At 50.8% G+C, this 26,484-nt stretch overlaps 1 protein-coding gene across 2 annotated transcripts; it reads right to left on the bottom strand.

The window, feature by feature from the left end:
- Positions 1-969: 969 nt before the first annotated feature.
- CACNA1F (calcium voltage-gated channel subunit alpha1 F) lies at positions 970-25,508 on the bottom strand (the record flags this gene model as incomplete). 2 transcript variants are annotated; one of them, XM_081126737.1, is made up of 48 exons in its annotated part: positions 970-1,200; positions 1,476-1,676; positions 2,051-2,163; positions 2,277-2,407; positions 2,513-2,620; positions 3,504-3,670; positions 3,919-4,050; positions 4,297-4,427; positions 4,606-4,707; positions 4,970-5,075; positions 5,269-5,365; positions 5,686-5,813; positions 6,052-6,211; positions 6,571-6,662; positions 6,928-6,993; positions 7,349-7,477; positions 7,702-7,722; positions 8,553-8,636; positions 8,881-8,991; positions 10,289-10,447; positions 10,546-10,747; positions 11,481-11,627; positions 12,775-12,827; positions 12,913-13,020; positions 13,433-13,520; positions 13,601-13,707; positions 13,853-13,912; positions 14,357-14,486; positions 14,654-14,798; positions 15,250-15,301; positions 15,488-15,533; positions 16,425-16,506; positions 16,623-16,743; positions 16,836-17,043; positions 17,972-18,197; positions 19,080-19,240; positions 19,355-19,381; positions 19,553-19,646; positions 19,760-19,852; positions 20,122-20,312; positions 21,313-21,416; positions 21,527-21,723; positions 22,309-22,461; positions 22,560-22,702; positions 22,951-23,090; positions 23,307-23,412; positions 23,806-24,049; positions 25,484-25,508. In XM_081126737.1, 48 exons carry the CDS (start codon positions 25,506-25,508, stop codon positions 970-972), a joined length of 5,922 nt encoding a protein of 1,973 aa, XP_080982863.1. The 2 variants fall into 2 exon arrangements, with proteins under 2 accessions (XP_080982863.1, XP_080982864.1); XM_081126738.1 differs by having other exon boundaries at positions 20,155-20,312.
- Positions 25,509-26,484: the final 976 nt, after the last annotated feature.

The raw sequence follows: 26,484 nt of genomic DNA, 5'->3' as shown, positions 1-26,484 counted from the left end.
TCCCAGTCTCCAATTCTGGCTTTCCTCAAATTTTAGTATTGGTTCGATTGACACAAATTGTACAAATGAGAAACCCCTTCACTGAGAGCTGGGAGGAGATCCTAGATCAGACCATTCCCAGTGGTGGCCCCATCCCATGCCACTCCCAGCACTGCCTTCAGTTCCTTTGGAGTGGGGTTGACTACCATTTTGGACAAGTCATGTCACATGTCTAAGTCAGCTCAGTTTGCTCTGAGGGAAACCCAGAACAGTGCCTGTGTGAGAGGAGAGTGGGTTACTCTTGGCTGGTCTCAGAAAAGCGTGGTGGTCCCTGAGTGGGTTCTCCTGGGCAGGGAGCCCCATCCTTTGCTGTCACCCATTTCTTCTGCCAGTGGATTTAGATTTTCTTTTCCTCAGGCAGAATGTGGGATATGGAAGACAGGTGATCACAATTTAGCCTCCCTGAAATTCCTGATGCCATCAGAGGACCCCTCTTCCTGACATCACATACCAGGCTAATTCTAACCTTCAGGCCTTTCTACTGGCTGGACTCACCTCTGGTTTCCTTATCCTTTCCTTCTCATCCATGTGTCCTTCCTCAGTAAGACCTGACTGACCCCTTGTGGGATCTCTGACTTTACTGCACTCCCTATCCAAGTCCCCTTTCTCTTTCCTCCATTTCTGTCCAGTGCCACCCCCTTCCCCCACCACCTCCACTCTGTCTCCAGCTTTTTTTGGCTGCTGTCTCTTCCTCCTCCTCCTCCCTCCTTCACTGACGCTGAATAATCAGACCTGGCTGTCCTGGTTTCCGGAAATACCCGCGTGTGGGCAGTGGCTCAGCACTGAACCGGGATGGATGGATGGGGGATGCAGGGCAGCCCTAAGCCCTCAATGCAAAGACATCAAACTCCAAGAGTGTGGCCCATGCCTGTCTCCCTCTGGAGAAGGGAGGGCAGGAGGTTTATTGAGCAGTGGGGTAGGAGTGGGAATTCAGAGGGCATGGACACAGGCCATCTCATCTCCCAGGTCTTCTTCATCAAAGCGGGAGAGGATGGACTCCTCGTCACTATAAAGTGAGCTGGTTCCCTGTGCCAGCAGGTCACTGGCAGCACTGTCCATCTCGTCCAGTGTCAGGCGACACGCATCCGCGATCTCCTGCTTGGCCAGGGCCACGAAGTGCGGATCTCGGGCAAAGATGTCAAGGCCCTCAGAGAAGAGCACCTGGGGGCACAGGTAGGATCAGAGTTGACAGAGGGTACAGCATGGAGTCGAAGCAGCATGCACAGAGAAGTCACCGTGAATAAATGATGTACCCATGAGGGTGTGCAGCAAAGCCACTGGGGGACAGTGACACACACATGTTGAGCAGAAGTCACAGAACAAAGGGAGAGCTCCATGCACAGCACAGAGACTGGGGACCCTTTTTCCTTCCTTCCCAAGCTTCCCCTTCTCTCCTTCTGCCCCATCTCTTTTGCCCATGCCCCTTCTGGACTCACAGCCTCCACCAGGCTGTCAGCACTGCCCCTCTTGCCATGGCTGTGGTCCGAGTGGGTTCCAGGCACTTGCAGACAGGTAAAGGTGAAAAGCGGACCGCCGCTGGACTTGCTGAGGGAGTGCATCCCTGGTGCACCCTCCTCCACCAATAGCAGCGGGGCGTATAGGAGCCGACCCCGCTGAGGAGGGGTTGCCCAGGAACCCTGGACCAGAATAAATATCAGAGGGACAGTGATGGATGGGTGGAGTGTGCGGGTATAGGACTCATTTCTGTGCCTACCTCACTCCCCCAAACACAACTTCAGTCAAACTGAATGTGTATAAATTAGACTTGAGTTTATTTAAGATCATAGAAAACCTGAGTTTAAATCTCAGCTCTGCCATTTACTAGCTGTGTCATCTTGGGTAAGCCTTTCTGGGCCTCAGTTTCTTCATCTGTAAACTGGGGCTAATAACAATACCCACCTCACAGGTACAGTGAGGAATGTGTGAGTTCATATGTGCCCAGTTATTCAGAAGGTCCTAACATGTAGTGTGTCTGATCAATTCAACCTAGGCTGCCCCCACCCCACCTCACCTGTGCCTTGCTGGGCCCTGAGTTGTGCCCACGATGATAGGTGCCTGGGATGGGTAAATCTTCACAACTTCCCTGGCGCCGCAAACACTGGATGGTGAAGGAGGGCTTCTGACCTTGGGGTCAGGGGAATAGGGGGCCCCAGGGGACAAAGAAGAATGTCAGTGCTTCTCCAGCCTTCTGCCCTGATGGCCCTTGGCAGCCTCCCAGGACCTATGCATGCTCTCACCTGCAGGTGTTGGTGTTGGGGGCAGCAGACGGCGGCATGGTGCACGGTGCCCATCCAGGTACCTCTGGGGTCTGTGAGGTGGCAAAAGGATGGGGCGTGGGGGAGTCCCTGCCGGCTCATCTAAGGAGAGCCTGTATGGGAAGGAGGGAGGTGAGCTCAGGCTTGGGCATGGGTGATGGGGTGCTGTCAGTCCTGCCCTCCCATGCATGGGCTCGTCCTACTTGTGGCTAGAGCACTGGCCCAGGACTTCTTCTTCCTCATACTGTTTGGCCTGCCCTTCAGTTCCCCTGGGCTGAAAACTTCCTTCTTCCGGAATGGTGAAAATGAGAGCCCCAGAACTTCTCCTGAGGAAAGTGAAGCAAGTTAAGCAGATCAGATCCCCAAATTTGTGGTCCTCAGGCCCTGGTTCCCTCTTGTGTTATGCCTCTTCCCTTACAGAAATACTGGGCTTCTAATTTTTTTTAATTGGGGGAAAATTTACATAACATAAAATTAACCTGTCATTTTAAAACGGATGTGGGCTTTCTTTTAAGAGGTGTTTTTCTTATTGGAAAGACAGAACATTAAAAAAAAAAAAAAATTGGCCCGGCCAGGCGTGGGTCCGCAGTTGAGCATCGGCTTAGGATCCAGGAGATCCTGGTTTGATTCCCGGTTGGGGCACATACCCGGGTTGGGGGCTCAGCCCCCAGTGTGGGGGGGTGCGGGAGGCGGCTGATCAATGACTCTCTCTCATCATTGATGCTTCTATCTCCCTCTCCCTCTCCCTTTCTCTCTCTGAAATCAATGAAAATATGTTTAAAAAAAATTAAAGTTGGCCTATTAAAGAGACAACTTCAACACAAGTATTGGGGGTGGGGTGAGGCGTGAAAGCTAAGCATGACCTCATTCTATCCTTCCATCATCCTCATGAGGTGAGGTGCTATTATTACCCCCTTTCACAGGTTGAAAACTAAGTGACTAGCCCAAGGTCACTTAGCAAATGGCAGATTCAGGATTTGAACTTAAACCCATTTAGTTCCACATCATGTGCTCTTTGCATTAAGCCTTTACATTGATTTTCTCACATGAATCTCTTATTACCCTTTATTCCCACCTGAGCCCTTGAATCCCTCCCATCTTTCCCAGATTTCCATTAGAAAGCCTTACTCCTATGCCCCCTGAGTTATCCCCATACAGTGGCTAGTCCGTGCCTTCCATCACAATCTTCCCCCAGACTCCTGACCATACCTGCGGGCATGGGATCCAGCCTGGGGCACACTGGACTGTCTGGAGTTGGGAGCCCCCACATTGTCATCACTGGGCCCAGAGGAGAGTGAATCTGGAAGTTTGTCCCCAGTAGGCAGAGACACAGAAATGGAGCTCCTACGAGATGGGGGCTGGGATCCCATCAGGGCCTGTGGGAGTCACAGGACTAATTGTTGCATCCATGTTATATCTAAGTCACTTGGTCATATAGTGAGTCTCCAATGAGCTCCCCAGGGACTGGGCTGAATCTGGGTCTTGCCCTTCAACAGCAGATGGTAGGTATTAAATAAATGTTTGTCTGTTCCATGGGGGGCTTCTCCTTAGAGGCAGTGCGGAAGTCACTCAGGGGATTGAGGGAGTACTTTACAATCCTGGGGCAGTGGAAAGTTGTCCTCACTTGGTATGTTTCTGGGTCCTTCTCATCTTCCTTCTCCTCTCTCTCCTGCCCCTCCTCCTCCTCCTCCTCTGTGTCACAGCTTAGGGCCTGTCGGATCTCAGGAATCAAGTCCTGTAGGCTCCTCAGACCAGCCTGCAAGGGTGGAAAAATAGGGAAGCAGGACAGCTCAAGGTCTAAACTCCCCTTTCATTGAACCTGCTTCCCATGCAGGAGTGTGGGGTGCGGGAGGGAGCCCCCTCAGCCACCCCTGACCCTCTGCAGGTCTTGGGGCCTTAGTTTCCAAATCTGTGACATGGGCTTCATGATATCAAGAGGGCAGTTAGCCTCTGCCACAGTGCTCCCACATACCCCCACCCACCCAGACTCCGCTCTGAAGACCTGAAGGACAGAGGAGGTGCTTGGGGGGGCCTCGGTCCCTAGAAGCCCCTTTTCTTTCCTCCGCCGGAATTTGCGGAAATAGTCCTGGATCAGAAATGTGGCATAGAATTTGCCCACGGTGACCTCATCCTCTGGGGACAAGGGAGAGGAAGAGGCAAGGTCACATAGGGGTCCTCTGTTCCTCCCACCCTACCCACAGCATAAGCTCCCCTTTCACTCTCCCTCCCCCAGCAGGTGCTGGTTTTGTGGTGATGAGCAATCATCTGACATTCAGAAGCTGGCTCAAGAATTGGGGTGAGGATAGCTCACCATCGGCAGGGGGGATGACCTCATCTAGCAGCTTCTGCTTCAGCCGCTTCCAGATCTTTTTGATGACAATCCGCAGCTCCTGATTGGCTTGCTCCAGGTTCCCTGCACCAGGAGAGGATGTGGGGCATAAGCCAATAGGAAGAGCCCTTCACAGCCACTCCCTCACTGTTGGAGGGGCTTCACAAGCTTCTACCGCAGTCACGCACCACAGCCCCTATTGGACAGGTGGGGAAATGAGCCTGGAGAAGACAGTCACCCATTTTGAGGTTCAGAACTAGGAATGGGGCCCATCACTCCAGTTTGCTCTCTGCAACCTCTCCAGGGACACTTCCACTTCTGCCACCCCCTCCCCTCCCCCACACACCTCCTTCTGTCTTGATCTTCAGGGATGTCCGAACCAGGGCAAAGAGTGTGGCGTTGAATGTTACCGTCCCATCTGAGTTGAGGGGCATGTTCATCGCCACAAGTCTCTGTGCACACCAGGGACATGAAACCCACTTTGGGCAAATGCCTGAGATGCAGGCATGAATGCCCGGAGGGCAGAAACTTTTGATGATGCAACCAAACAGCCCCTCCTCACCCAAGGCAAAGTTTCTGCCCACCCCTGCCAGATGGTAGACAGCTCTCTCAGAGGCAAGGTGGGGGGTGGGCAGGTGCACAGACCTTGCAGGCCACTCGGTGTGGGCACAGCTTCCCAAATCCCAGTGGTGGCTGGATACGTCTCAGCAGGGCAACCACATCCAGGTGTTTAATGCGGCCTCTTGGGCAGGTGGGGGTGGGTGGGAGGCACCACTGGATTGGAGATACCCCCTCCAGCCTTTTCTCAAGGCCCCACCACCTTATTACTACCTCTCCCCACCATCACCCCAGGGCCTGCCAAGGCAGGATTGAAGGATAGTCACGGGGGGGGGGGGGGGGGGGGAGGAGATGGGGAGGGGGCAGAAGACAGGGGCAGTGGGGACCTTGGGGCATCTACTGACTGGGTAATGGGAGGAGTAGGCCAGAGGTTTGGGACCTGGGAGACTGTGTGGGGTAGTGTACTGTCCCCTGGGATACCAGGTATGGGGTTAGAGGGCATACTTGGCCCCAGGGTCATATTCAGACCAGATCCTCTTGAATTCATCGAGGTGATGGGGGCCCAGGATGGACCAATCTCTGGTTAAATAATCAAAGTTGTCCATGATCACAGCCACAAAGAGATTTATAATCTGTGGGCCAGTGAGCAGGGGGGTTAGGTCAAGGGCAGAGCAGGGTATAGGGAGTTGGTGAGAGGCTAAGGAGAGCTCATATGGTTGCTGGGTCAAAAATCCCTCAACTGATATTTTTACTAGGCCAGCCCTTTCACCTACTCTGAAGACCTGGGCTCCCCACCTCATTTGACATCCCCAGACCCTTCAAGGCCAACCCCCATGGCAGTGGTGATGGTTACAGGGAAATGGTCCTCACCAGGAAGGCACAGAGCATGAAGAAGCTAATAAAATAGGCGATGGCAAAATTGCTACCACAGGTAAACTCCTCGCCAGGGCCGAAGTCAGACTCAGGGTCACATCGATTCCCGGGAAGGGTGGCAAGCATTATCTCTTGCCATGCCTCACCAGTGGCACACCTGGGGATCACATGGGGGTGTCATCCTGGAGGGAAGGCTATGAAGTCATGGCAAGTGGCATTATGGGAGGGGTTAGGACATGACCCAGTTCCTGCCAAGGGCTATAACTGGCACAAATATGACTGTCATGGCATGCCATGCTATTTTACAGATGGGACACTGAGGCCCAAGAAAAGGATACATCTTACAGCCAGAAAGAGGATGGCCAAGGCTAGAGTATTTTCAAAGACTCAGCTCACAGCCAGAAAACGTCCCAGGCAATATGGAACCCCATGCTGCCCTGTTATTTCCATAGCTCAGACAGTCTGGGGTCCACAATGCTGGGGACCGAGGTGGGTGGGGAGAGGGGTCGATGTCACCTGAACAGAAGCAGCACAGCCTGTGGAAAAGTCTGAAAGTTGTTGTTTCGGTTGATCTGTGTGCCATCCTGAAGAGCCACCTTGCCAAACATCTGTGGGCACACAGGGGCTGTGTCAGAGGGATGAACCCATTCCCCAACAGGTTGCCACCCATTTCACAACTCCTAATACCCAAAGGGTCCTTACAATCCTGACAAGCAGGCACTGCTGATCCCATTTCACAGACATGTGGACTGACTCAGGGTCATCCAGTGTCTGTCTGTCTTTCCACCCACCAACCCCACTTTCAGGCTCTTCCTACACTATCCCCCTCAGCAGAGACATGCCTGAGGGATGCTCTCTAGTGTCCCCACTCACTTGCATCCCAATGACTGCATAAATGAAGAATATCATTGCGATGAGAAGAGCAACATAGGGCAAGGCCTATGGGGGTGGAGAGGAGGGTAGATACTTAGGCCCAGGCAGAGAACTATAAGCTTTAGAATGCACTGCTTCCTCAAGCCTGGGCCTGCTGAGAGATGTGTTCCATCCCCCAAGTGCCTATGTCATGACTACCAGTATATCCCAAATGTGGAAACAGTACTAAATACAATAGAGTAAGGTTGGTGAGGCCAAGGCATGCTGGGAATTGAGAGCCTAGAAAAGAGAGGAAACTGGAAATGGTAAGTTGCAGGTGGGTGTGACACAGTAGGAGATATAGTTCTGAGGGTAGTAAGAGGGCAGGCTGAGAGGGTTTGAGGTAGGAGGAAGGAGTGGTCAAAAGGATGGGGGGGGTTACCTGGAAGGACTTGATGAATGTCCAGAGTAATGTGCGGATCCCTTCACCCTTGCTGAGAAGCTTGACCAGTCGCATGACTCGGAAGAGGCGAAAGAAGGTGATGGAAATTCGGGAACTGTCCTCAGAGCTCTGGGGTGGGTGTGGGGGTGGGTATGCTCAGCCCACATTTGCCCCAGACACCTCCCTGTCTCATGCTTTGGCCCTCCCAGTCCCTAAATACATAAAAAGTCAGGTCCCTGGGTGGCCAGGGAGCATTTTTAAGGACTCCAGAAAAAAAGGAAGGGGGTGGAGTGGGGTGGGGTGGGGTGGGTGGGGAAAGAAGCAGAGAGTCCCTGTTGATGATGGGGGACTACCTCGCCAAGATGGCCACCATTCTGGAGGGACACATGGCCAAGACAGGGGAGATATAGGAGATGGTGTGATCACAGGCCCAAATGAACAAGGGAAGAAATGATTGAACAGTTATAGCGGATAATGGATGGTACAGTCATTATGCAAGGGATGATGGGGAAAGTTGTGTGGTAGTGGATCAAGATGGTTGTGGGAAAAGTTGGCAATGAGGGTGAAAGGATAGGAGAGGGTATAGGAAATTATGGAGGAGAGATATTAGAGCCAATGGAGGAAATGATGGAGCCAGTTGTTTTATGGAGATGATGGAGATCAGAGAAGCCATGGGAGACCCAATGGAGAAGCCAGTGATGGAGATGGAGATATGGAACCAGCAGCATTGTCAATCGATATTATAGAACCATGGAGAAGATTATGGAGCCAACCGTGCAGTCAGTGGTAATGACAGAGACGAGAAAGACCCAGTGTTGGAGACGATGGAGTCGGTGGAGAAAATGGAGTCAATGAAGGAATCAGAAGAGATGATGGATCCAAAGCAGGAGTTGGTGGAGATGATGGAGCCAATGGAGGGGGATGTAGAAGCAAGGAAGGAAATAACAGAAATAACAGAGTCATGTTAGGTGATGGTGGAGCCAGAGGATAGGCTGCAAATTGGATGAGGGAGCTGGTGGAGGGGGACTTTGGCTGAACCCAACAGGGTCTCAGAAGGGATAGAGCTAGAATAAGGAGCACTTAGTATCCTTGAGTGGGGTGGATGGGAGTGTGAGCCACCTACCCATTTGAAAGAAAGCCCTGTGGTTGAGGTGAGGAAAGGTTAGTAGGGGGAGAGTGGGTTTGTAGAGAGGCCAGTACTCACGTTGACTTCAGTGACAGCAATGTCCACTATGCTGCCCACCACAATAAGAGCATCAAATGTGTTCCAGGCATCAGCAAAGTAATGCTGTAGACAGGAGGAAAGCAGGGCCCTGTCTTCTCAGATCTAGGAAGGTAGGGTAGGGGGCCAGTGTGGTGGGGAAATTGGGGAGACAGGGCCAGGCATAGACCACACAATGGGCCTGCATCTGGATCTCTCTCACTCCCTAGTCTCATGGCTCCCTGGTTGCTGCCCCCCTCTGAAGAGCTCTGCAATGAGCTCCACCCCAAGGAGTTCCCCCACTGCAGGTGGGTTTAGGGCTGGAGCACACCTTAGGTTTGAAGGCTATGATTTTGAGCACCATCTCAACAGTAAAGAGGCCAGTGAAGACCATATTGAGGATGTCCATGGCATAGTTGAAGGGAGCAGTCTGCTCATAGTGCTGGAAGAAAAAAAATCAGGTATAGGGACAGTGTCTGAAGCAGAGAACTCCCCCACCCTTAACCAAATGTTCTCTGGCTAGGAGTGAGGGAAGTCTGAGGATGTGGTAGCAAGATGATTTGGCCTAACCCCTCACATTATCTGCCTCCCATTATGGATATTGGAGGAGGCCAACTCTTTTTTTATTTGTCAACTACAGTTGACATTCAATTTTATTTTATATTGGTTTCAGGTGTATAGTATAGTGGTTAGACATTTATATAATTTACAAAGTGATCACCTCAGTAAGTCTAGTGCTCACTCTGACAAATCTAGTATTCATCGGACACCATGCATAGTTATTACAATATTATTGACTGTATTCCCTATGCTGTACTTTACATCCCTGTGACTATTTTATAACTACCAATTTGTACTTCTTAATCCTTTCACCTAGTCCTCCAACTCCCCTCCCATCTGGCAACTATCAGTTTGTTCTCTGTATTTATGAGTCTGTTTCTGCTTTGTTTGTTCATTTATTTTGTTCTTTAGATTCCACATAAAAGTGAAATCATATATTTGTCTTTCACTGTCTGACTTATTTCACTTAGCATAATATCCTCTAGGTTCATCTGTGTTGTAGCAAATGTTAAGATTTTATTCTTTTTTTATGGAAAGCCCAGCTCTTGATTTTCTAGCTTCCCTTGCAGCTAGTTCTGACTCAGACAGAAACGTAAGTCTGCTGCTGGTTAGGTAGCTTCTGTGAAAAATATTTATGCTTTCCAATAAAGGCTCAAATAAAGAGAGTCCCCTGATTCAATCTTCCCTCCTTTTTCCTGTCCTGAATGTAGTGTTGATGCCTGGAGCTGTGGCAGTCATCTTGTGACTATGAAGCAACAATCATGAGAATGAAAGCCAACTGACTAAGAACAGTGGAGCCGAAAGATAGAGCCTGGGTCTTTGATGAGCAATGAACAAACAGCCTACCTCTACACTTCTTGTTATGTGAGGTAACTACCATATTTCATTGACTTTAGGATGCACATATTTTCACATTTTAGAATCTCTGAAATTGGGGTGTGCTTCACAATCAATGGCAACTTACAATTGCCATCTGCCATTTCTTTTCCACGTTCTTAGATTTCTGAAATCAGGATGCAACTTACAATTATTGGCCTTAGATTTGAAGAAACTTATAGCCTAAGTTTCTGTTATTTGGGGGTTTTGTTACTTGCAGCCTAAAGCATTCCTAATGGTTCCCAAGGGATTGTGTAGACAGAATAGGGTGTCTGGCAAGGGTCAGGGTGGGGAGCTCAGACCTGCATGGCTAGAGCAACAGTGTTGAGCAGGATGAGCAGGAACATGAGGTACTCAAAGGCAGCAGAGTTCACAGTGGCCCATACACGATACTGGTGTGGGTTCTTGGGGATGTAACGGCGGAGTGGCTGGGCCTTGAGGGCATACTCCACGCACTGGCGCTGCATATGGGTGCAAGGCATGAGTGAGCAGTGGGGTCCTGAGGCAAGGAAGTGTATGTGGGGGGTTGGTGGTCATGGATCAGGGGGTCAGAGGTCACCTGGTTCTTGTCCAGCTCACAGTTTTGGTATTCCTGCTCCCCCTGGGCACGGAAGGTGATGATGACAAAGCCCACAAAGATGTTCATCATGAAGAATGCGATGATGATGATATAAACAATGAAGAACACTGATATCTCCACGTGGTAATTATAGATGGGGCCCTGGTCCTCTGCATGTGCATCAATGGCCTTGTATAGCAGCCTGGGGAGCCAGTGGAGGCAGGTGAGGGGATATTCCAGGCCCTTCAAACCTTCTCCCAGACTTCTTATCATAGACACCCCAGAATCTCCTGCTTGGCACCCCAAAGACTCCTAAATCCCCTGACCAAATCACATGGGACCTCCATACATATCCCAAGAGACCTCCACCAGGCCCTCCAAGACCCTCAAATCCTTTAAGTTCCCACAGACCCCAAAATCCCCTTCTCTATCCACCTGGAGATCCCCATGCAGTTCATCAGAACTCCCCCACCAAGCCCCAAAGATCTCTAAATCCCATGTCCCATCAACTTGAATTTCTTGCTCCATCCCCCCTAAAGATCTCCAACTACTACTTCAAAGACTTGCGCAGCTCTCTGGAAACCCCCGAATCCCCCACTCCATCTCCTCTGAGACCCCCCAACCAGTTTCCTCAGGCATCTACCTTGTCCCACCTAAATTCTACCCAGTCCTCTCTAGACTTCCACCTAGTCCCTCAGAGACCTCTACCCAATTCCTGGAGATCTCACCCACCCGGGTCCCCAAAGCACCCTAGCCAGCAACTGGGAGACCCCCACTCAGTCTTCTGATATGCCCACCTGTCCCCCAGAAAACCCTATCCAGTCTCAAAAGAACTTTATCACATTCCAAGATACCCATCCTTCAGCAGATTCCAAACCAGTCCCCTAGATACTCCTTCCCTGTCCCTTGCCCATCCCTGGGGCCCTTCCCCTCACGCAGGCCAGCCTTCAAAGGTGGAGACAGTGAACAGAGCCATCATGGCTGAAAGGACATTGTCAAAGTTGAAATCGCTGTTGACCCAGAGCCGCTCCCGGACCAGGGGCCGTGACACATCTCCATCAGGATAAATCAGGAAGGAGCCCCTGTGGATGTTTCAGACAGTTTGGGTGAGTGAAGAGAGGTGGAGAACTGTGGAAAGAAGACTGAGGTTTCCAGCATGGAGGCAGCTGGACATAATGGTGGAGCTGGATAGCTTGGGTTCAAATCCTGCCCCTCCATTTACTGGCTGGGTGACCTTGGTCATTTAACCTCTCTGTGCTTCAGTTTTCCCCATCCATGAAATATGAATAATAATAGGATGTATTTACTGGCTTGTTACAAGGATTAATTAAGTCAATCAATGAGAATAATGTGTGGTACATAGTTGGCACCACATTCAGGGTGAGGCAAAAGTAGGTTTAGAGTTGTGAGTACATGAAACACAGATTTTATTCTTGTATTATTTTTTAATAATTAATTTGTATTATAGCTGTAAACCTACTTTTGCCCATCCCTGTATGTTAGCTCTCATCACCATTATCATCATTATCATTGCCATCTAGAAAAAAGTAATACAAATAATAGCCAATGATAGCCAACCTGATCAGCACTAAGTCTATGCTAGGCATGATGCTAGGCTTTATACATAGTAACTTTACACTGTAGTACACTCTCCGTGTAGTAACTCATTTACTCCTCACAAAAAATCTTGTGATTTAAAAAATCCCCATTGTTCAGTTAAGGAAAATGGGACCCAGCAAGGTTAAGAAACATAAGAAATTACAAGATTAAGAAAAGTCTCATAGGATGGATTTGAACCAGGAATGTCTGACTTCAAAGCCCATGTTTTGAACCACTATCCTCTACAGGAGTCTCAAGATGGAAGTTGAGGATTGGGCGATGCATGAGGGGGTGGTGTTTGGGGATGACTGGGAGATTGAGAGTGGAATATAGGTAATTCTCAGGAATGTGGAGAAGGGCTTGGGGGAGGTATTGGGGGGCTTGGGGGAGGTATTCTTAGGGTTTGGTGAGATGTGAGGGCCTTTGCATTTTTTGGGAGAGTTCTGGTGGTGTATCTTGGAGCTTTGGGGAGTTCTGGGAGTCTTGGGGGCCTTGATAAAATTTGGAGACATCTCTGAAGTTCTTGGGAGAAAGCTATAGGGGTTTCAAGGGCCTTGGTGAACTCTAGGGGCCTCTGTGGCCTTTGGGAGGGTTCCTGGGGCCTGTGAGGGCAGGATGATGGCTACTCACTTGCATTCTTGGGGTGTGTGTTTGGCCTCATCAGTGCAACTGTAGAATTTCCCCTGTAGGGAGGATATTTGTCAAGCAGGTACACCCTTCACCCCCATCTTGACCCATGCCTGGACTTCCCTCAGTGTTTCTTCCCACCTTGAAGAGCTGTACACCAATGCAGGCAAACATGAATTGCAGGAGTGTGGTTACAATCATGATATTCCCGATGGTCCGGATGGCCACGAACACACACTGTACCACGTGCTGCAGATACCCACAAATATGGCTAATGGACACTGCAGGCACAGCAGCCGTGGGGCAGGGATTTTGGGCATGGATGGGGCTCAGGGACTTGGGTCAGGGACATGTGGTTATGGGTCAGGGATGTGTAGTCAGGAACATGTGGTCAAGTGGCAGTGATGTGAGACAGGGACATGTGGGCACCAACCAGGAATAAGTGTTTTCCAGGCAGGGATAAGTAGGCACAAGCCAGGGACTCAGATGAGAAAAATGTTGCCAGTGGTTAAGGAACATGGGTATGGCCACGTGGCCAGTGGTCAGGCATGAGTGGTTACATGTGGTCATGCATGATGTAAATGGTTAATCTGATCAGTGATTCTGGCCCCAGGGGCAGGGCATGGCCTGGGTCCTATGGGTTTGGGTGGGGTGGGGTTACCTTGAGTCCCTTGGCCCGGTTGATGGCTCGAAGGGGCCGAAGAACTCGGAGTACTCGCAGAATCTTTACTACTGAGATGGCACTGGAGCTGGGGAGGGGGCAGTCCTCAGGCCCTGGCTCGGGCCTTGCCTCATCTCTGGGAGAATGGGGTAGGCAAGGGTCACTTACTGGATGCCAAAAGAGATGAGAGACACACTGACTACCAGCAGATCCAAGAGATTGAACCAACTACGGCAGAAGGAGCCTCTGTGCAGGAAGGCCCCGAACACCGTCATCTGGGGGGTAAGAGGTCATCAGGCTAGACTTCAGATTTGGGAATAGAAGGAGTAGGAGGGGATGGAAACTGGAGAGGTGGGCTGTACGGGTGGGTGAGGAGTGGGTTGGGGCAACTGGGGGTATGATTGGAGGCCCATTAGTTACCTTTAGTAGAATCTCCACAGTGAAAATGGAGGTGAAGGCATAGTCGAAGTACCCCAGAATCTGGGGGATGAGAAAGAGGGGAAGTCACTGAGTCATGGCTGAGGGATATCCTAGGTGTGTGTGTGTGTGTGTATGCACACACATGTGTACCTCTCAGTGTAAGCGTTGCTGTCCCTCCCTCCTTCCCTCCTTCCTTCCTTCTCTCTCATGATGATCAAGAACTTCTCTGCAAGGCAAAAGGCTTGGCCATCAGAAAGATAAGGGTTCAAATTTGGTCTTCTCTGCCTCTACCCAGCTACATGGCTGCCCTCGGCCTGTTCAACCTCTCTGAGCACAGCTTTCTCTTCAGCTGCATACTGATCTCCCTGAAGCTTCTGCAAGTGTGCTGCACACACAGTAAAGGCTGACATTCTTGCCCTTCTCTTTCTGCCCAGATAGGGGTCTTTCCCCAGACCCAGCTTGTGCCCAGTAGGATATTCCTGGGAATGCCCCCCAAAGGCTCACGTGGTTGCGGAAGGAGTGCGCTCGGATGGGGTCCTCAGCAGCTAGGGATACACTGCTGAGAATGATGAACACCAGGATAAGATTGGTGAAGACATGATGGTGGATGAGGGTGTGACAAGCCGTCCTCATTCTGGTGAATGGGGAATGGGCCATGGTGAGAACCCAGAGTTGATTGGGAGAGCCGGAAGGATGCAGCTCAGGCCTGTTGTGTCAGGCTGTACACTCACCCAGAGCCTTGGCTGCTCCCTGGCCCTCCACTTGCCCCAGCCCCTCCTGCCCCCTGCCCCCAGCACTCACCGGTTGGTTTGGCTGAGGCAGAAGAAGGCGCTGCCCTCAGGGATGGGCACCACCTTCTCCTTGGGTACAACTTCCTGTAGGAGTTCCACACGCCCTGCACCCTCTTCCTCCTCCTCTTCTTCCTCTTCCTCCTCTTCCTCCATTCCTGGCACCAGAAGATCAAAAGAGAGATAATTAAGTGAGAAAATATATGTAAAGCACCCAGAACAATGCTTGTCACATGGTAAATTCTTCTCATCTCTTTGCTAGAATGTCAGCTCCTCAGAGGACTTTCAGTTTGTTTTGTTCACTGTTGTGTCCTCAGCACTTAGAACAGTGCCTGGGACACAGTAAGAGCTCAGTAAATGTGTGTTGAATGAACACTGCCATCCTCACAGTCATAAAGGCTTTGAGAAGGTCTGCAGTAAAACAAAACATCTGTTAATCTTCTTTAATCTCAATGTTCCAAATGTTGATGGCCACACACCAAGCCCATTATTTTCAAGATGATCTTGGAAAAGGCTGCTTTCTAGACAAGAGGATCTCAGGATCAAGAGCTCTGCTTGGGTGCTGTCCCTAGGGTCCTGCACCTCCTCCACTTGGCCCTGGTCACTTGCCTGCTCCTGCATTCTTTGCACCCTCCTCTTCTTCATTCTCCCCACCAGGCACCTGGGGATAGGAAGATGGAGGTCATCGATGGTAGGGGAGACACCAGGAGATGGACAGGGGGGAGGCATGGAAGGGATGCAATAACGAAGGATTGAATAGGCAGAGGTTGGAGGTTAAAAGTGCAAACACATACACAGGAATTGGTGGTACTATGAGGTGTAGACAGTGCCCAGGTTTCTAACTCACCAATGCTCCATTTTCCTGTGGGGGTTTCCCTTCAGTGCTCTTCTCCCTGTGTGAGGAAATGGGGGGTAGTAGTGGTGATTGCTAAGGATCTCAGCAGATGGGTGAAGCTGAGGGGGAGCATTGCAGTCAGAACAGACCTTTCTTAGACCCCACAGAACTTCCCTGTTTCTGCCCTCATCCCCACAGCCTGTTCTCACAGTAACCAGAAGGATCCTGCTAGATCCTATGTCTGGCACATCCCTCCTCTGCTCACACCCCTCCCATGGCTCCCACCCACTCAGAGCAAAAACCAAAGTCTTCACTGTGGCCCAGAACACCCTCAGTCTGGCCTCACTGTTTCCCCATTTGAGCTCACCTCCTACCACTCTCCCCTTCACTCATTCCACTTCACACTCCCTGGTCTCCCTGGTGTGTTTTTTGAATGTGCTAAGAATATCATCACCTCAGGACCTTTGCATTTGCTGTCCCCTTGCCTTGAACATTCTTCCCCCAGATATTTGCATGGCTCACTCCCTCACTTTGTTCAGCTCTCTGTTCAACTGTCACCTCCCCACAGAGACATTCCTTGACTACTCTAACCAAAATAGCAATCTTTATTTCTCTCTGTTCTTTTATTTCATTTTCTTTGTTACATATTATTAACATATTATATATTCATTTATTTGTGTTTTGCTTGCCTTCCCTAACTTGAATGTGAGCTCAATGAAGAAGACTTTGTCTACCTTGACCCCTGCTGTCTCCTCAGCATCTAGAACAAAGCCTGGCACAAAGTAGGTGCTCAATAAATGCATGTTGAATGAATGAGGACTGGCAGGTTGGATCTGGGAGTGGGGATTGCCAGGGTGACAGAGGCATATCTGGTGGTGCGGGATATGTGTGTGGGTTTCCAGGCAGGGATCCAGGGAGAGACTGTCCTTGGGCTAGAGCCAGACATCACCTGCCCTTGTTCTTGGCAGTGCCTGCATCTCCACTGGCTAGGTTGTCCACAGCAATGGCAAGAAACACATTCAACAGGATGTCTGAGGTGAGCTCAGGCTGCAAAGGATGGAGAAGCAGCCTGCCTGTGGACCACCCAGGTCCCTCTATCCACCCCACCCTGCCACCATCCAGCCCCTTGCCAAGGCTTTGAGGATACAGTTGCCGCAGATGAAGAGAATGATGAAATAGATGCACACCAGCATCCCTGGGAAGAAGGGGCCGCCGTAAGCCATGATACCATCATACATTACCACGTTCCAGTCCTCACCTGTCAGGATCTGGGGGTGAGAATTCACCGTGAAGCTCTTGGGACCCTCCCAGCACCCTTGGGTGCCCCTGACCCCCTCATGCCATGGTCTCCAGGCCCCACCTGAAAGACAGTGAGGAGGGCCTGGGGGAAAGTGTCAAAGGTGCTTCGCTTGGTGTGGGTCTGGTCAAAGTTGAACTTGCCCCCAAACAGCTGCATGCCAAGCAGGGAGAAGATGATGATAAAGAGGAAGAGGAGAAGCAGCAAGGACGCGATGGATTTCATTGAATTGAGCAGGGATGCCACCAAATTGCTCAGAGATGCCCAGTGCCTGCAGCAGAGATGGGGGGGCAGGGTTGACATGTTCAGTGGTGAGTCAGGAGCCAGGGCAGGGCTCCAGCTTGGGATGCATTGGGGCGGGCTGGGTTAAAACGACCTTTGGTATCAGGTTTAGAAGTGCTTTTGGAGCTGGAGTGAGGCGAGAATTAGTGTGGGGAAGGTTGAGATTGAGGTTAAGTGTTAGGGGAGTAATGGGAGATGAAGTTAGGATGGAGGGTAAATGGAAAGTGATGGAGCTAGAATTGGGTTTCAGGTTGGGACCAGGACTGGGGTTGGGGTTAGAAATTGCAGCTGGGGTTGAGGCTGGGGTTAGGGATTGGGGAACATTTAGAGCTGCAGATGACTGAATTGGGGTTGAGGGTTGGAACAGAGAGGATGGCGATAAGAATGGGGCTGGGGCTGGGGCTGGGGCTGGGGCTGGGAACAGGGTTGTGGTTGGAGATAGGCTCGTGGTTAGGAGTTAGGAATGTGGGGGTTGTGGTTAGTGATGGGGATGAGACTGTGAGTTAGGAATGAGGTTGGAGATGGGGTTGGGATTGGGTGTTGGGGTTGTAATGGGCTTGTGGATGACGAGTGGTTGGAGTTGGGCTAGAGATGGTGTTATAGTTGAAGGTTGGGCATGGGGTCTGGGCTGGGCATGAGCATGGAGTTGAGTTCAAAGACAGGGTTGAGGTTGAGGAAGGGGATGGAAATGGAGTAGACACCCTCCCCACTGAACTTGAATTTCCATGAAGGCAGGAACTTGTGTCTGCTTTGATTCCTGGTGTTTCCCTAGGGCCTGGAAGGGTGTCTGGCACACTGCAGGCACTCAGTGGATATTTACAAATTAAATGGTGATATAGATACAATTATAATTGGAGCTGGGGTGGGGACTGTTCGGGTTGTGTTTGGGGCTTCAATCCTCCCCACCACACACACACCTAGTGACCTTAAAGATCCTGAGAAGACGCACACATCGGAGCACTGAGATCCCCAGGGACTGCATGGCGCCCACCTCCACCAGTGTGGTTTCCAGGATGCCCCCACAGACCACAAAGCAGTCAAAACGGTTGAAGAAGGAGGAAACGTAGGTGGAGGGGCCCAGACCGTACAACTTGAGAAGCATCTCCACCGTGAACAGACAGAGCAACACTTTGTTGGCATATTCTGTAGGAAGAGGGGGAGGGGCTGGCCAGTTTCTGTGGTGACGTGGGGAGGTAGGGCCATGGAGTGATCTGGGGTAGCTGGTATGGGCCAGGTACAGGCTGGGGGTGGGATTAGGGTTAGGGATTGGAATGAGTTTGTAGGTCAGAGTGAATGTAGTTTTGAGGGGTTGGAGCTGGGGCAAAAGGCAGAGTTGGAGTGGGGCCTCAGTCTCTGAGTCCAGAAAAGCTCCAATTCAAAGGTAGAGTTAGAGTCTGGGCTTTAGTTAGGACTGGGGCTGGTTTGAAGGTAGGGGCTAGAAGTGTGCTCAGTATTAAGGTTGGGGTTCAGATTAAAATGAATACTAGTAAGAGCTACCATTTATAAAGTGTTAGCTTTATGTGGGCCAGGCAATGTCCTAAGCACTTTTCACTTTAATTTAATCCTTCTACCCACACCATAAAGTGAATACTATGACTACCCCATTTTGTAGATAGGGAAATTGAAGCACAGAGGGGTTATTTATCCAGTGTGATGTTAAGAGCCTGGACTATGGAGCCAGGCTACCTGAATTTTCCACTCACTTGCTGAGTCTTGGATTAGTCACTTAACTCTTCAGTACATTGGTACTCAGTACTCTGTGCCTTAGTACTTAATTCCATAAGGTTGTGGTGAAGAGAAATTGAGTTAGTACATGTAAAGCACTGAGAACAGAGCTTCACACACACAGCAAGAGCTATATAAGTGTAAGCTACAAGGTGGGATGGGACAGGCTAAGGTTTCTGCATTTACTTGATTGGAAGGCAATGTTGGGAGGTCTGAGGCACCTGAGAGATCCTGAATTGGAGCCCCTGGGGTGGAGGGAAATTGGGGCTGGGGGAGACGGCAGGCAGGCTGGGGGCGCACCCTGGGTCTGGGTGAGCCATATGGGCTGCCCGTGGTGCTCTGAAGCGATAGTCAGTGTGTTGAGGAAAACGAGCAGCAGCACAGCCCAGTAACACGCATTGGACTTCACAGCTTGCCGGCAGCATGCCCGAAGGCCCCGGTTGGCTCGACGGAGGCTGTGGCTGGGAGGAAAGGAGAACCCACTGGCTGAGATCACCTACCTCAGCCTGCCCTGGGGGACTCAGGTGGGAATCTCAGTCATGGGGTCCAGGAGTCACACAACTTCCTCAACTTACCAGACCCTGGTTTTCATGATCTTGTTTCTGCAAAAGAGGGGCATGGGAGGTGGGTGTTATAAGGGGCTGAGAGGCAGTCAGAGGCTAGGGTTAGAGGTCAGGGGCTGAGGTCAAGGTTGGAAGCTAAAGTAAGTACTGGGGTCAGGGTCTGGACTGGTTTATGGGCTGGGTCAGGGGTCAAGGGCTTGGGGCCCTCACAGGCAGCGTGTACAACTCGCCAGAGCCCCCTCCTCCTCTTCCTCATCTCCTGGCGTCTCTGCCATCGAACCGGTGTCACTGGCTGGCAGGCTGACTGTGGGCAGGGTGGGAACAGAGGCCAGCACACGAAGACCCCAGGGTTCCACCCTTGGCTTTCTCCTCTGTCTACCCATCCTGCCCCCCTCCCCAACCAGGGTGGACCCCCACCATGGCTGTTGGTGGAATGTGTGGAGCGGGTGGAGTGACTGAACCAACGCAGACGTCCACGTCTCCTATTGGTCAGCTCTGCCAGTTGTGGCCCTGTGGGGACAGGGAGGACAGTTGGGGAGGATGGGCAGAGGTGGAGTTATGGCCGTGTGTGTTTTGGGGGGGCGGGTTATTTGGAATCTGTTCTGGGTACAGATGGGTGGGGGATCTGAATTTGGGTCTGGATTCTCTTTCCTAGGCCACAGCTGAGGGAATGGCCAAGAGTTGTTGCAGGTGGGGCAGGTGGGGCCTGGGTCTCAGGAGGGCAACCCACATCTGATGCCTGCATGGAGCAGGGAATGGGTCAGATTGGGGTTGCCTACTGTGGCCAGCCCTGCCCTCTTCAGCCACAGAACCAAAGTTGCCATCAGCTGAGGGGTCTTCACTGTCCAGCTCCTCTGCCTGTGTGATCCAGTCCAGATAGCCCCGTAGGTCCTCCTCCAACTGCTGCTTCTCCCGCAGCTTCTGGAAGTCCCCTCGTGCTTTTGCCTTCTCCCTCTCCTTGGAGAACTCCCTGAGGGTGGAGGATAGAGGGTGAGGTGGAGGACCCACCCTGGCCCCTCGCCTTCCCATCCCAACTACATTGGCTTCCTTTGTTCTTTGACTATGCCAAGCACATTCCTGCTTTGGAGCCTTCACACTGTCTGTTCCCTTTGCTTGGGACACTCTCTCCTCAGCCACATGACTCATTCCCTCATCTTTTCACATTTTTGCTCAGATACCTTCTCAAGGAGGCCTGTCCTGACTGTCCCTATTTATAACTGCAAGATATCTGCATTTCTACTTTTTTGGCCTTGCAAACATGTCTTTTTTTTTTTTTTAATATATCTTTATTGATTTCAGAGAGAGGAAAGGAGAGGGAGAGAGAGAGATGGAAACATCAATGATGAGAGAGTCATTGATCAGCTGCTTCCTGCACGCCCCTGACTGGGGATTGAGCCCGCGACCCGGGCATGTGCCCTGACCGGGAATGAAACCCCGATTGCCTGGATCCTAGGTCGACACTCAACCGCTGAATCAAACATGTCTTTATTACCCACAATAATACATACTAAAAAAAAAGGCATAAGACCAATTAATGTACCTTCAACTGCAATTTTTGCAAATGTGACATAAATCCAAAATATACTGTAGATTTGATCAAATTTAATATGCAAGTATTTTTTCCCTATTCTGCCATCTTGGCCAGAAGCTTTCCCATTCCTATTTTAATCCTTCCTTTCTTTCCATAGCACATATTCCATATAAAACACTACACATATGTTATTTATTGCATCTGTTGCTATAGTTTGTCTCTCCCACACCCCAAAAATGTAATATCCAAGAAGGCAGGGATTTTTGTCTCTTGTTCCATTCCTAAAATGGTGCTTTGCACCCAATAGATGCTCAGTGCTGACTGAATGAATGAAGGGGTATTTCAGATGGGTTTTGAAGGTCGCCTAGGAGTTTGCCAGGAACAAAAATTAGAGACAGAGTCTGAGGGGCAGGATGAGGGGAGTGTCCAGGCTCCTCACCCACTCAGGACGCCAAGTACAAGGTTGAGGACAAAGAAGGACCCAAAGATGACGAGACTCACGAAATACACCCAGGGCAGCTCATACCCCATGGCATCCTGCATCTGGGGAGAGAGAGAGCATGCATCCCTCAGGATATGCAGACATTCCTGCCTGAGCTCAGGGTGAAAGGGCACGTACAGTCTCTGAACTGTGTGCCCTCCTTCCACCTCACCCAGTAGAGCACGTCGGTCCAGCCTTCCATGGTGACACATTGGAAGACCGTCAGCATGGCGAAGAAGAAGTTGTCGAAGTTAGTGATGCCTCCATTGGGCCCTGCCCAGCGCCCGCGGCACTCGGTCTGGTTCAGGGTGCACGCACGCCCGGAGCCAGAAGATGCACAGGGCGATGGGTCCTCCTCGGCTTCCAAGTCTGCAGGAAGAACCTTGCTCTGGGCTCCAAGCCACGCCCACCCGCATTCGTCGCAACCCTGTAGCTCCGCCCATCTGGGTAGTTCAACTCAGAGTCCTAGTTTTTCTAAATCAAGGACAACCCTTAGAATTTGACTCTGCCAGGTCAGGGTTCTGAACCACTGGGAAGCTGAGTCCCGACCACAGGGATCTGGGGAGTGGGACTGTAAATCTGGGGGCCGAATTTTGTAAATAAGAGTGAGGCACCAGCCTGGGGGCGGAGCCTTGTGAATTTTGGAGGGTTTCTTAAAAAGAGGGTGAGAGCAAGGCTTGGGTTGGGGTCCGGGTGAAGGGCATGAATATATCGGGTTAGTCTTGGAGGATGGCGTCTTAAGTGCAGGGCTGGGCCTTGTCTCGAGGGTGGAGTCTCGGGATAGGGCGGGGCTATTTGGAAGAGGTGGGTTGTAGTGGTTGGGCTTGTTTATCGGGGGTGGAGCCTGAGCCTGGGGGCGGAGTCTTGTTAATTTGGATTTCCTTGAGAACCCGCTATGGCCTAGGAGCCAGTGGAGTGGGCGAGTCCTGTCCCTGAAGGATTAGGCTGGCTGACCCGATCCCAGGAAGTAGCACGTTTTGTGCATGCGTCCGAGGAACAGCTCGAGTCCGATGATGGCATAAATAATGATGACGAAGAGCACGAGTAGGGCGATGTGCAGCAGCGGCACCAGCGCCTTCATGATGGAATTGAGCACTATGTGCAGGCCTGCCGGGAGCGAGGGCGGGTGAAGTAGGGGCGGGGTCCATTCAGTCCTCCTCCCGCTCCCCTCCCCTACCTCCACCCCCGGAGGGCGTTACACTCACTCGGGACCCCAGACACCAGCCTCAGTGGCCGCAACACCCGAAATGCCCGCAAAGCCTTCACATCAAAGCCCCCCGGCTTCCCCCCAGTGTGCGGAGCGTCCCCAGGCCGTCCGGGGCCCTGTTCCAGTAGTACGCTGAACAACCTGATGGGGAGTAAGGTATGAGGCGGGGGTCAGGCCTCGGCACCCCCTTCCGTCCCTCCCCTCTCCTCAGGAAAGCACCAGTCTCTGTAACTGGAAATGCAAATAGATTTAAAATATGTTAATATTCCTGATTCTGGCGGCTGAATGGGAGCAATCTAAAGCAGTCGCTTCCCTGGGCCCGGAATTCAGCGAGCTTGGGGTGGGAAGTTAGTTGAACTAGGGTGGGGGCGTGTCCCACAGACCCTCACCCGACCACAACGATGATGAAGTCGAGTAGGTTCCAGCCATTGCGGATGTAGGCGCTAGGATGGAGCACCAGCCCGTAGGCCACGATCTTGAGCACCGTCTCCACAGTGAAAATCACCAGAAATACGTACTCCACCTGTTCCTGGGGGCGGAGACGGAGATCGGGAATGTTATTTGTGTTGGGGGTTAATGGGGTATGGGGTGGTCGGGAAAAGGGCAGAGCAGGGACGGAGGGCGGGGCCGGGCAGGGGTGAGCCTTCGGGATCCGAGAGGGGCGGGGCTCGGCTGGAAGGCTTGAGGTGTGGTTCTACTGGGGCTGTACGGGACTGAGGGCGGGGAAGGGTGGAGCAAACCTCACCAGGTTGTGGTTGGCAGTGTTGGAGTCGTCTTCTGGGAAGGGAATGTAGACCCCCAGGGCCACGCAGTTGGCAAAGATGGTCAGCAGGATGAGGATGTCGAAGGGCCTCAGGTGGACACAGTCAAGGACCCAGACAAAGCAGCCTCAGAACTCGCACATTCCCTTGGGGCCCTCCCCACCCAATGCTCACCCTTGACCCCAAGGTGACCAGCCCTGACATTCCCGCCCCTGCCCTGCCCAAGGCCTTGACTCTGACTCCCCTGGAAAACTTATCCATCCTCAACTCTTCCTGTGATTTAGTGCTTGACCCTTGACATCCCCCCCTCCTCCCGTGACTGACCTTCACTTTTCTCAACTTGTCCTTGAAGTCAGTACTTGACCCTTGATCCCTAGTGACTTTAGCCCTCCTCCATACTAGCCCTGACCCAGTCCTTGACTCTTGGTACCCTGGTGACCTTCACCCCTGAGGCCTGCCCCTGGCCGTCCAGGATGCTTCCACTCCACGATGCTGATGCAGGACCGCCGGACAGGGTTGGCCAGGGTGAGGCAGAAGAGTGCCCGGGGTGACCGCTGGGCACTGGCCACTGCCACTGTCTTGTGCTTACTGTGCTGAGTCCTTCGCTTTGGGGTCCCCAGGCCTGATGCCTCACAGATTTCACCCCCTGATTCTGGGGGCCCAAGACACAGCCCCCATTCGAGACCAAGGCCTGCCCCATTGGCTGTACTGGGCTCTGGGGCGATGTCTGTGGAGAAATTGAATCAGGAGGGACAGGATATTGGGGCAATCATGGCTGCCTCCTACCTGATCCCATCCCTCGGTCTAAGGGAAGGAGAAAAGAGTATGTAAAATTAGGAAAAGCTAGGGGTACCTGAGTTAAGGAGCAGGGAGTGAGTTGGTTTTGGAATTGATTGGAGATAAAGTAGGAATTTATAGGAGAGTGAGGCTGAGATTCTGTTTCCAAGTGAGGTAGGGTTTGATATTAGACTTGGGGTAGAATTTAAATTGGCATGGGGTACCATTAAGTTTATATAGCTGGAGGCAGATTTAAGATTAAATTCAAGTGGAGGATTTTGAGGTTGGGTTTAAGTAAAGGTGGGAGTGGAATGTGCTTGAGTTATGATTTAGGGTTAGGACTGGATATTTGAATGAGCTGGGATTAGAATTAGGATCAAGGTTGGGGCTGAAGTTAAGTTTGGATGGGATCTGAGTTTTGCCTTGGGGCTTTCAGCTAAGACCATTCCCAATTCTCATGCCCTTGTTTCAGCCTCTAAGGGGCAGTAGATTGACCTGGTTAAGAGCCCCAGCTTTGGAGGAAAGTAGCTGAGTTTCAATCCTGACTTTACCACTTGATAGTTGTGTGTGGCCTTTTGCAAGTTACATAACTCCTGAGCCTCAATTTCCTCGTCTGTATAATGGGGTGATAATAAGAGACCCTACATTATAGGGTTGTTGTGAGAATTAAATTAGTTCAACATTCAGAAGACTGGCACATAGTATTATTCTCATTTTTCAGGCAGGAAATTGATGCAAAAAGAGAGATTAAGTGATTTGATGAAGTGGCTGAATTGGGAGTCAAACCCAGGTAGACTCTGACTGCAGGCTCTCATGACACACTACCAGCATTGTGTGTCCTTTTTCTATTTTTTTTTTTTTTTTTTGTGTCGTTAAAAATGGATCTGCACTCTTTCTGGAAAGTTAGAGAACCACTCGCTAACAGTATTGACATCCAAGGGTTGTGGTTGAGGTCAGGTGACTTTAGAGCTCATGGTAAGGTCTGTATCCATGTTGAGGTTTGGACTCTAACAGGGATTTGCCCTCTGGTTGGTAAGGTTTGTGTTAGGATTAAGCCTGGGGCTGGCTTTGGAGTTGAAGATGGGTGGGCACTAAGATAGGGGTCAGGGCCAGGATTGGGGTTGGGTTTCAGCAGGGAACTACGGCTGTGGATGGGGAAGGGAGGCCATAGCGGGCAGTGTCTCGGTCAGGCTGAGCTTCACAAGTTTAGTTGGAGGTAAGGCTGTGTTTGGGGCTGGCTGGGATGGGAACAGGGTGATTCTGGTCACCTGGTGGCTCTCCAGGGGTGGGGTCCTGGTGGGCAGTGGGTGAGTCAGAGGGGCGAGGGGTAGAGCAGAGCCCAGGCTTGCTCAAAGGGTCTGCAGGGGTGGAAGGCTGCTCTCACCTTTCCCGCCTTCAGATGCCGACATCCTCCTTTCGAGGTTGAAGAGCCATCTGCAAATAGCCCCCCTCTATTCTCCCAGCTTTGGAGAGATTAAGGTCACTGGGCAGGGCCATAACAGGGTTGGATGGGAGGGTGAGCAGGGACAAAGATGGGACATTTGTGGGCCAGAGCCTGGCAAAAGAAAAGGCACTGATTAAAAAATATATTTTTACAAAATATATACTAGCACCAGTCAAAGCTAAAATAAGAAAAATGATATTTTTTCCAACAGTATCTGAAATTTGAAGTACATAGGAATAGATCTAGCATAATATATGTGCGAGATCTCCATGCAAAAAATTATCAAATATTACCAAGTGATTAAAGGGAACCAAAATAAATGGACATATATATTAAATTAACTATTTGAAAGTCAAAACTGTGAAGATGTCAATTCTTTAGAAAATGATCTAGAGATTTAACGCAGTCCCAAACAAAATCTCAAAAGTTTTTCCCATGGAATTTGACAAAATGATTCTCAAATGTATATCAATATACAAAGGACCTGGAAAAGCCAAAATCCTTTGAAAAAGAACAAGATGGGAGGTCTTGCCATACCAGATATCAAGGCTCCTTATAAAGCTACAGTAATTAAAAGCAAAATAAAGTTCCAAACCTGAGCCCCACATCTATGTACCCATGATTTATGACATACATGGCACTACTGAGCAGTGGAAACAGGGTGATCTTTTAATGAATGGTGGTTATATAGATGTTTATTGTGTAATCATTGTTTGGATTGTATACATATGTATAACATATTAAAGCATTTATTGAATACATGGTTAGTAACTACAACTTACATACTCTTTTCTTGCTTTATTATGTGTCAGACATGACACACAATACATGAATTAGTTCTGATTTAATCATAGGAAGCAGGTAGAGTAGTTCCCCCTCCCCTTATCCATGGGGGTATATTCCACGACCCCCAGTGGAAGCCTGAAAGAGCAGATAGTACT

Source organism: Miniopterus schreibersii (genome assembly GCF_964146895.1).
Source record: "Miniopterus schreibersii genome assembly, chromosome: X".
Lineage (NCBI taxonomy): Eukaryota > Metazoa > Chordata > Mammalia > Chiroptera > Miniopteridae > Miniopterus > Miniopterus schreibersii.
The sequence above is the reverse complement of the archived record's forward strand: the minus strand, read 5'-3'. Positions and strand labels throughout refer to the sequence as shown.